This window comes from Pollachius pollachius (assembly GCF_949987615.1).
Source record: "Pollachius pollachius genome assembly, chromosome: 16".
In the NCBI taxonomy this organism is placed as follows: Eukaryota; Metazoa; Chordata; class Actinopteri; order Gadiformes; family Gadidae; genus Pollachius; species Pollachius pollachius.
Window position 1 is genome coordinate 7,291,629 of NC_136949.1, and position 11,102 is coordinate 7,302,730.

Genomic DNA, 11,102 nt, shown 5'->3' on the forward strand with positions numbered 1-11,102 from the left:
TCGCCGTGACGTCAGGCCCAACGGGAACGAGCTTGTCAGCGAGGCTGCGGAGGATGCCGACCCCGCAGCGGGGACAAGCGCCGGGCGAGATGCTCCTCGCCAACCACCGGTTACTTCCCGCATCAACGCCGAAACCATTACCACCTCCACCATCATCATCCCCTTCCCATCCTACCTCGGCGACTGCTACGACGACCACCCGGCACTCATGAAGCCCCCGTTGTGGAAGAAGAAGCAGCCCAACCCTGCCAAAGTGAGGCGGAAAGAAGAGGCCCGCTGCGAGCACAGAGTAGAATGTACTGGCGCGTCGGGTTCGCGTGGACGCGGTCGTGTGTGCTGGATCTCGGCCTGAACGGGAGCTTCCCGGGGGGGCTGGACGAGCCGCTGTACGGGTACATCATCGCCTGCCCCTTGCAGGACTACGGCGGGATCATGTCAGCCCTCGGCTCCGACTCGTGGTGGAGAAAAACGCTGTATCTGACAGGAGGGGCTCTGCTGGCGGCCGCTGCTTACCTTCTGCATGAGCTCCTCTCCATCAGGTAGGGCACTGAATCTGAGTCGATATGCATACTACTATGTTATAACCTGGGCTGGTGTATATTGTTTGATAACTGCTTCCACCAACGCCTGATTCTAGTCGTAACTACAGCAGCGCCCCGGTGTATTTGCATGTTACTTAATATCGTGAGGTCGGGGAGGGGTGGAGGATAAGGAATCGTGAGCGTGTGATGTAACGACCACCTTCCCATCCACCGAAGGAGATCCCAGCGTTGGTTTCCACTTCAAGGACGTGGATTTGTTCAGGGGGCCACTGATCTGTTTCGCAAACACTCACACACAACGATAGGACATAATTAGGCGGATGCTGACGATTTTGAGATGCTGGTTATCCCTGCGCAAATACACACTCTCAAAAGGGGTGACTTTCATTTGTCAACACCTCGACAGCGGCCCCTATATTTGTGTCTAGGCCTGTATATAACAGCCAACTCTGCAGTTATGAAAACATGACATCCCGTTTTCTTTCGATAAACGGTCTGCTGCAGAATGCTAAATAGTACTTTAGTCAACGTTAAAGCATGCATTCGCATACAAAGCCATGTTAATAGGATTGTTGTGTGCTAAGGAGACCCGGGCCTGCAGGAGGTCATGTTTCTGGCCGCTGTTGTCCTCAGATTAACATGGCAGCACCAAGTCACCTAAAGGAGCCGAGGTGCACCGGGCAGTACGCAGGACACCCTCATGTATTATTGTATTGCATAAGCCTATCAACTCCGAAATCGATCCAAGCAGTCGTGTGGAACATATTGAAACACTCAAGGCTATGTTTATTGGCCTATTACAGGCATGTATCTGAGCGTCTTATTTGTTTTATTTGGCTCGCTATCGTTATGAACTGTGTTTCTCTTTCATGCTGTTTTTCAACTAAGACTGCTCTGCCGGTGTTTACGTGTGTCTGATTATCTGTCTGTCTGTGCGTTGTCGATCATCTCTGCGATCAACTCTAAAAGGATCACTTTATTTATTTGTCCCGTTGCGTAAAAGCCACCTCATCTTAAACACATCACGCACTTCAGCACTGGAACGGAGTGGACAGCCACTCGGCTGTTTTTTTTTTTCACATCTGCATTATGCGCAGCACGTGAGGACCTTGCTATTGGTCGTCACGGCAGTTATTCAACGGTCGGCTAGCATGGTGTGTCCGGTCCGAGGCTGTCTGGGGTAGGGTACAGGCCTGAAGCACAAGCAGTCCTCACAAGGGGGCTTGTGTAATCGTGTTTGACATTCCTGCATTCCGTTGTCTGCCCTTCACCTCTTGCGCTCTGCAGTGTTTTGTGAGGCCTTTAAATGTTCAAGTGCAGTTGTTGATGTTGTGAACTTTTTATGCATTTATAGGGATCTTGTTGGCCTCCATCTGTGCAAAAAAGGCCTGTGATCTGACAATTTTCTTCTTGAATCAGTAGAGTTTGAGAATGTGCTTGGACCCAGAAAGCATGACAAAATACATATCCGATTTCACTAGTTTCCTTTGAAGTCAAAATTATTTAAATATTTTTTATTTGATGATGCATTTAAACAACCGATCAGATCTTAGTTCTAAGTTCAAGTTGGCCATTCTGAATATCTGGGTGCTATGGATCTCATAACATTATCTTAATACTTTGTTTCCAGTTTACTGTGTATGGTTTAACTGCCTGCATCCCCAATTTCAATCACTGTATCATCCATTTATATTTCAGTAACGGAAATGAATTACATCCAGGGCCCCAAAGTCACATTGAAGACATTTGTGTGTGTGTGTGTGTGTGTGTGTGTGTGTGTGTGTGTGTGTGTGTGACACACAGGAAGGAGGAAGAGCTGGACTCTAAAGATGCGATCATCCTCCACCAGTTCTCGAGGCCCCAGACTGGGGGGCCGTCCCTGTCCCCCTTCTGCCTCAAGATGGAGACCTACCTGCGCATGGTGGACCTGCCCTATCAGGTACAGCCGCTGGTCTGAGGGACAACAAGCCCCCAGGCTTACTCGCTAACCCACCTCTGCGTTGGAATACATTCTGTGTTCCCTTTTCATACTTTCCTATTTTGAGTGTTTCCCTATCTTTAAAGGGGACATATCATACCACCAGGTGTGAGTGTGATAAGCCATTACAAGCCGTTTTCAAAATGTGCAGCATTGTGACATCACAGGTGGGCGTGTCCACCTAGATGTGTGACGGATAGATGAGCAGTGTTTGCTAGTCTACTGGGTAGGCTGGTAGACTGATCTATCCAGCACACATCTAGATGGACACGCCCACCTGTGATGTCACAATGCTGCACATTTTCAAACCTGCTTGTAATGGCTAATCACACTCACACCTGGTGGTATGATATGTCCCCTTTAAGACGAGCCTACTACTCTCTATCGCCATTTGACTTGTGAGAAATTGAGCATTTCACGTTTGCGTTTCGCAAGGCATATCAGTCGATTTCCAAATATGGCCGTGGCCTTATGTTGTTCCAAAACTCCAGCCAATCAGAGTGCTCTTGTCGAACCTGGTTGGTTTTAAAGCAAAAACTGATTCTAATCTGAGAGACGCCTTCCGTGCAGGTTCTGTTAATCTTTTGCCATCGGTATTCAGTGCCCACTTTCCTTGGGCGCTTTTTAATTCAGCAGACCTTCTTCGTTATGGACTTAAACTCCTTCCCCTGAGCACTGATTTGTCCTAGCGTTTGAAAAAAGTATAATCTCTCAACGGGATCGAGGCCAGAACGATAGAATCAGTGCAGATAGAATCAGAACCTGAACTCTCAAGTCCGAGTTAATTTTCCTGATTTAATGAGAAGGTATTTTGCTCAAGAATGCCGACAGACTTTTGGACCACAAACCCAGAGCCTTTAGGCTGGGGGTCAAAAGCTTACGCCGCTACCTCTGCATGGATTAATAGCAGTACTTTTAGATAAACATACTTATAATTATGCTTGTACTAATTCCTTCCTTCCTTCCTTCCTTCTTCCTTCCCTCCCTCCAATACTCTCTCCTACCTCCCTACCGCCCTTCCTTCTTTCCTTCCTTCCTTCCTTCCTTCCTTCCTTCCTTCCTTCCTTCCTTCCTTCCTTCCTTTCTCCTAATTTCCCTCAAATATTCTCTCCTACCTCCTAACTGCCTTCCTTCCTCCCTTCCTTCTTTCTTTCCTTCCTCCCTCTTACCTTATTTTCCGTCCGTCCGTCCGTCCGTCCTTCCTTCCTTCCTGGTCTCCCCTACAGAACTACTTTGACGGGAAGCTGTCGCCGCAGGGCAAGATGCCGTGGATCGAGTACAACCGGGAGCAGGTGTACGGCAGCGAGTTCATCATCGACTTCCTGGAGGAGCGACTGGGCGTGGGCCTCAACAAGAACCTGAGCCCCCAGGAGGAGGCTGTGTCCCGGGCCGTCACCAAGATGGTGGAGGAGCACTTCTACTGGTGAGGAGCAGGCCACCACAGAAGAAGAAGACATGCATGACTTGTAGTCTTTGGTACTCTGTTGCGGTGTAGTTCTTTACAAAGTATACACAGACATTTGATAAAAGTCTTCATGTTTCTCTCAAATCTTAATATGTAACATTTAACTACCATTCTTTAGTGTTATAACCATCTCTAAAGGTATAAAAGCGAGTTGTAGTGAGTGAGGGAATTACAACCTTCAGTGTTGTGCCTGAACGCGTTCATTGAACGATAGTTCATGAACTCGTTCATATTTTGGGCGAACGTGAACTGAACGTACTGTATTACTGCCTGATGAACGTTACTGTGAATTCGTTCATTGTGGTGTCTGTGAACGGCACGCTCACTTGGTTTAACTTCGTTCAATATGGGGGTTATTAGTTTTTCAACACGGCGGATGCGCGCGCAGATCGCCATGTTGTTTGACCGGTTGCCATGGTGATCTCTGTGTGGTTAATTTGCAGTTGCAGTGTTGCCAGCTTACTGTTACATTAAACTGTAATCAGAAAAGGCGGTTATATGCTATAGACCCTATAGTATGTCGTCTAAAGGCTGGGACGAATTTCAAATTATAAATATGTACACTTTATTTTGAAAGTATAGACCGGTGCGATTCCCATTGAAACGAATGGCGCGGTGATTATTCCTCAAAACGAGAACTATTAAATTGTGGAAAATTAATTAAACTGTAATCAGACAACGCGGTTATATGCTATAGACCCTAGAGTATCTGTGGTATAAAGGCTGAGACGAATTTCGAATTATAAATATGTACAATCCATAACGTTAGCTCTCTGGCTCATAGCTCAGCGGACTAGAATACCTTATAGAATCATTGCTTGTTGGCCGGAAACGGAAAGGGGGGCTGTTTAAGTTTGGTTGTAGTCTTTTCGCTCGGTTCTCTGTCTCAACAGTAGGGCTAGAACCGAGCGAAAAGACTACAACCAAACGTGAACACCCCCCCCCCCCTTTCCGTTTCCGGCCAACGAGCAATGAGTCTTCTAACAGAAATCAATGGGATTTACAAAATGCGCTAAATGTGCAATAAAACACGATAAAAACTAGTATAGTATTTCGCTACGATACTTGATTCAACCACTCTATTTCATCCTAGACAAACCACAGAGGGGGCTTAATGTTCAATATACCGGAAAAAACGAATAGCTCACAGCAACATATTAAAAAAAAGAAATATGACCTAGTTCATTTTTTGGAACTGTGAACTTAGTTCAAAATTTTGAATTATGAACGTTTGAATTAAGTTCATTTTAAAATTTGTGAACTGAACTTTGAACTAGTTCATGTTAAAGTGAACTTTCCCAACACTGACAACCTTATACGTTGACTGATAGAAATCTTTGACTAGAGTACTATTTACTGATTATACTGGCTATACTCAAAAACTAACCAAGGAAAAATCACTAAAACAAAACCTGAAAGAGTTTACTAATTTACAATTAATTAACTGAATCACTTTGCAGTAAATACAGCAAATAGGAGAAATACTTTGACTCCGGTACTAGTTACTAAATACTAGCATGCAACCTACCTGCCAATATATGAATGAATTTGAATAAGCATCCCCCACAGGGTTGTGTGTGGCGTGTCCTGCTGGGGGTCATGTTGTGTGAGTCTTGTGTGTGTGTGTGAGTGAGTGATGGGTGTTTATCAATAATGAACGGCTGCGCTGCGGTCTTTCTGATGCCCTTGCGTCCTATCACACAGCTGACAGATAATCAATGGCTGGTAAAAAAAAGTGGTAGTAAAAGCTGCTGTGTGTGTGTGTGTGTGTGTGTGTGTGTGTGTGTGTGTGTGTGTGTGTGTGTGTGTGTGTTTTGATATGTGTATGTCTTTATGTGTATCTGTATGATTTGCTTTTTGTGGGGGTCTATATGTGTGTGGGTGTCTATATATGTGTAAGTGTTTGTGTGTATTCATGTTAATGACGATTTGTTTGTGCGCATCTATGTGTGTTTGTATTCATGTTAATGACGATTTGTTTGTGTGTGTGTATTTGTGTTCATGTTTATGATGATTTGTAAGCGTCTATATGTGTGTGTGTGTTTGTATTCATGTTAATGATGATTTGTGTGTGTTTGTATTCATGTTTATGATGATTTGTGCGCGTCTATATGTGTGTGTGTGTTTGTATTCATGTTAATGACGATTTGTTTGTGTGTGTTTGTGTGTGTGTGTGTGTTTGTATTCATGTTAATGATGATTTGTGTGTGTGTTTGTATTCATGTTTGTGATGATTTGTAAGCGTCTATATGTGTGTGTGTTTGTATTCATGTTAATGATGATGTGTGTGTGTGTGTGTTTGTATTCATGTTAATGACGATTTGTCTGTGTGTGTGTGTGTTTGTATTCATGTTTATGATGATTTGTAAGCATCTATATGTGTGTGTGTGTTTATATTCATGTTAATGATGTGTGTGTGTGTGTGTTTGTATTCATGTTAATGATGTGTGTGTGTGTGTGTGTGTGTGTGTGTGTGTTTGTATTCATGTTAATGACGATTTGTGTGTGTGTGTGTTTGTATTCATGTTAATGATGGTGTGTGTGTGTGTATTCATGTTAATGATGATGTGTGTGTGTGTTTGTATTCATGTTAATGATGATGTGTGTGTGTGTGTGTTTGTATTCATGTTAATGATGTGTGTGTGTGTGTGTGTGTGTGTGTGTGTGTGTTTGTATTCATGTTAATGATGATGTGTGTGTGTGTGTGTGTTCCAGGACCATTGCCTACTGTCAGTGGGTGGACAACCTGGAGGAGACCCAGAAGATGCTGGCGGTGAGCGGGCCGCTGAGCGACCTGCTCAAGTGGATCCTGAGTCACCTGACCGGCGGCATCGTGCAGCGGGAGATGTACGGCCACGGGATTGGCCGCTTCTCCGAGGAGGAAGTGTACGCCCTGATGGAGAAGGACATGCGCACGCTGGCCACCCTGCTGGGTATGGAGACATCAGACGTTGTTGTTGTTGTTGACTTTCTTCCCTCTTTGTACTCTTCTGACACACACAAACACACACGCATGCGAGCGCACACGCATGCGCACACACACACACACACACACACACACACACACACACACACACACACACACAGGCTTGTAATGTGAATTTATTTCCTCCTTCCTTTGTTGCTTCTTTCCTTACTTCCTAACTTCCTTCCTTCCTACCATATCAAATCAAAAATATGTGAATGTTGTTTTGTTGATATTCAGGCTGTGTCGGTTAGGTTCATGAATCAATGATCCAACAACGTTTATTTTTTACATAAAGGAAGTATTAATTAATTGCGTTTAAAATAGGAATAACGAAGGTTGATGAAGTCGATAAATATGAACAGCAGATGATATGAGCTGTACTGTGAAGGATTGTATGTGTTCATGTGGAGAATTTGTTAAACAGGCATCCAGTGTTATCTTACCAGCCAATCTTACAAGCCAAAGAGTGCTCTAATCTTATCATTTTATACTGGAAAAGGGAATATTATCGTATCTATCCTATGCAGCTTTTAGGAATTACTGCCTAATTATAGTCAACCATAAAACACATTTCCCTCAAGGTTTTTCTATATGGGTTTAACAATGTGTAAACGTGTAAGTTATACTTATACTTATTTAGTTCATTAAGTAGTATCTCATGTTTCTAACGCACATTTGTGTCTGTTGTTTTTTCAGTTATCTCGACCTCTACCTTTATTATGCTTTCTGAGTCCTTCATTGCTTTTACACAATTTTACCAAATCATATTTGCCCTATCAAAGGGCATTCTAATAGGTTCCCATTAGGTGCAGTTTTAAATAAATAGGCACGAGGAGAGCGATGTTATACATTCTAAATTCGATTTAATATGCGCAATGGAGACCCTTACCATCATGAACTGCATGTTTGAATCTTCCTAAGTGGGCAGAGTTTGCGTGACATGAATTTCAAAACTCATCGCTGACCCCCTGTGGTTAGGCGCCCTTACTACAACCACTCGTCCGTGGCTCTTTAGTGCGTCTGGCGCAACATCGCGGTCGAGTTAAATGGGAATCCATTGAGGTTAGCTTGCAATGTGTCCTCATGAATGTTCCTATGTGACCCTTTGAAAAGTAGCTCTTTGCAAACTTTTGACAGGAAATTAATTGAAACCTTGTGAGTGCAGCCCTCCCTTGATGTGGCTCTGATATGAGAGACCCACATAAGAGGGGACAGGCTAGTGTAGTAGCGAAGGTATTTCAACGACACTCAGCCGCAAGGGACCGGGTTTGATTCCCGATACCTGCAGTCTACTTATTGGGCAGTGGTTCTCAAACTGTGGTACGCGATGCGCTATTTAGTGGTACGTAGAGGATCCCCCCCCCCCCAAAAAAAAAAAAAAAAAGCATTTTTCTTTTTAAAGAATATATATATATATCTTTTTTTTTTATGGATTCTCTGTAAGATTACGGTAAATAGTAAAGAACAATGTATTGTGTCCGCCCCCCAGGGGACAAGAAGTACCTTATGGGCTCCCGGCCCTCCACAGTGGACGCAGCCGTCTTCAGTCACCTGGCCCCCGCCATGTGGACACTCCCAGGGACCCGGCCTGAGCAGCTCATCAAAGGTGTGTGTGTGTGTATGTGTGCGCGTGTGTGTGTGTGCGCGCGCGTGTGCGTGCGGGTGTGCGCGCGCGTGCGGTGTCTCTCAGATGTCATACGCATCTCATTAGCATGTCATTAACATGGTGAAAACGTTACAGTACATAATCACCTACTTAGGGACTTGCAGGTTGTTTAAGCCACCTGCACCCATTTGTCGCGCAGCAGCACTGAATGCAACGCGGTGCACCTTTGTAGTGTAAATAGGATGAAAGTATTTGTTTTTGATGACAGGACCACATGATGATCAAAAACAAATAGAAGCCTTGAACTCTTTGTTTTCAGATGTCCCTTTAAATCAGTATAATTGTTAAGTTACGTTAAATTGGACAAAGCATCAAAGTCAGGAAATCCCAGATAGGCTCAAATCAAGGAAACATGTTTATTTGTATTTTTTTAATTCCCTGGGGAAAGGCACATTTTGAAGATTGGTTTGTAATGGGGGAGGGTAGTGTTTTCTTTGCAAATGCTGTATCTTTCTATCCATCATCTATCTTTATCTCTCCATCCATCTTTCTCTCTCTTTCTTTCTTCCTAATATATTTATCTGTCTTCTTACTGTCTATCTGTCTACTCTTTCCATCTACCTGTCTACCTACTGTATATGTCTACCTCGCTACCTACAATTCGTGACTGTCTACTCTATCCATCTACCTGTACCTACCCCGTCCATCTGCCTGTCTACCTACTGTATGTGTCTGTCCATCTACCTGTCTACCTACTGTATGTGTCTGTTCATGTACCTGTCTACCTACTGTATGTGTCTGTTCATCTACCTGTCTACCTACTGTATGTGTCTGTCCATCTGCCTGTCTACCTATTGTATGTGTCTGTCCATCTACCTGTCTACCTGCTGTATGCTATCTACCTGTATACCTGCTATCATGTCTGTCTCATCTGTCCATCTGCCTGTCTACCGACTCTATGCGTCGACCTGTCTACTTACTGTCTGTCTGTCCACCTGCTCGTCCGTCGCAGGCGAGCTCATCAACCTGGCCATGTACTGCGAGCGGATCCGCAGGCGCTTCTGGCCCGAGTGGTTTGTGGACCTGGAGGACCTCTGTTACCGTGACGACACGGACGACAGCGACAGCGACCTGCCCGACCTGGGCCTGTACTCGCGCACGGACACCTTCCAGGACGACACGCACACGCACATGCACACGCCACCCACACACACGCACAGCCACGGGCCGCGCTCGCGCGCACACACCGCTCCTCTCCTCGCCGCGTTCCTCGCCCCGCCGCCGGAGCTGCACTCCCCCGACAGCGACCGCACGGGACACTCGCTGTACGACTCGGACATGGACACGGAGTGCTCCGAGATGGAGCCGCTCAAGTGATTCACGCACGCGCCGAAGCACGCCGCCGCGACCGCCGAGACAAAAACGCAAAGAGTCATGCGCACACACTTTGGAATCGGGAGCGTTTGACACACACGTGACTCCTCCTCCTTGTGTCTCTGAGGGGGAGAGGGAGGCTTTGGTGGCCCCCTAACCCCTGGGGGGGGGCGTGGACCTAGAGGTTTGGGGGATCCTCGAGGGGGAAACTCTGCCTGTCGTTGGATTGTATACTTGGAGAAAATGAATACAACTGTGGATGTCGACCAAAGCAGCAGTGGTGGAAGGTGCAGCAAAGGGCAGATGAGAGAGGAATGAGGAGGTGGGAAATAAGAACTAGCAAGGGACAACGGAAATATACAGGAGTACATGATGCCGTCGCTGATACACTCCTCCCTATGGCCGGTATCATCTGCCATCTCAACTGCCTACCTATCTTTTATTTTGCCGTCCCCATGGCAACTTCATTGTAAATGCTGTGTCCTCCCATAGTTATCTGTACCTCATAAATCGTGTGTATGTGTTTTTTGAGGAACTTTACCGCCCCCCCCCCCCCCGAATACATTAATATTTGGGGTTATGTAGAGGAATTATAGGAAGAAGAAATCATTCCGCTGTCCATACGATTTGAGATAGAGCTCCGATAGATAGAATAACAAATGATAGAACAGCATCAAATAGTACTCATTTGACTTCATTTCCCCCTGCTGTCTTGTAGTGTTAGTACTGTACTGTAGTAATGCGGTACCTTCATTGTATAATATTTGACATAAGCTCTCCCACCCCTTCCCCAGCCCTCGTATATCTTAATTTCCTTTGTGTCTTTGCTGTTACCCATCGTTCAATCTCAAAGCAATGACAGGGTGGTTATCTCTGTGTCTATGTTTCATTAACACCAACCAAGAGGAAAGGGCGAACTCATTTGACAAGCACCTTGCAAAAAAGAAGAAGAAGAAGAAGAAGATAATTACCCTGCGTTGTCAGCCGTCGGTTTCGTCGAACGCCAAGGTGCGAGTTACACGAGACGCACCGAACATAGTCCAGCCATTCAGAGCGGGCGGAGCAATCATGTAGAAATAGATTAGATTTAAAGATATTACTGTATACTCAGAGAGATGGAGTGCATGTCTGGGACGTGTACGCGATCCCCCCCCCCCCCCCCCCTTACA

At 45.3% G+C, this 11,102-nt stretch overlaps 1 protein-coding gene across 1 annotated transcript; it reads left to right on the forward strand.

The window, feature by feature from the left end:
• Positions 1-142: 142 nt before the first annotated feature.
• On the forward strand, positions 143-10,429 carry faxca (failed axon connections homolog, metaxin like GST domain containing a). Its single transcript, XM_079754008.1, has 6 exons — positions 143-539; positions 2,346-2,481; positions 3,747-3,943; positions 6,701-6,918; positions 8,443-8,559; positions 9,572-10,429. The coding sequence occupies exons 1-6, from the start codon at positions 295-297 to the stop codon at positions 9,934-9,936; spliced, it is 1,278 nt and encodes a 425-aa protein (XP_079610134.1). The 5' UTR covers positions 143-294; the 3' UTR covers positions 9,937-10,429.
• Positions 10,430-11,102: the final 673 nt, after the last annotated feature.

What these genes read in the sequence shown, in the direction of transcription:
- faxca (XM_079754008.1), top strand. Translation starts at nt 295, where the DNA reads ATGTACTGGCGCGTCGGGTTCGCGTGGACGCGGTCGTGTGTGCTGGAT. An exon ending in CATGAGCTCCTCTCCATCAG is followed by an intron (nt 540 to 2,345) that starts GTAGGGCACTGA and finishes TGTGACACACAG; the next exon opens with GAAGGAGGAAGAGCTGGACT. An exon ending in TGGTGGACCTGCCCTATCAG is followed by an intron (nt 2,482 to 3,746) that starts GTACAGCCGCTG and finishes TCTCCCCTACAG; the next exon opens with AACTACTTTGACGGGAAGCT.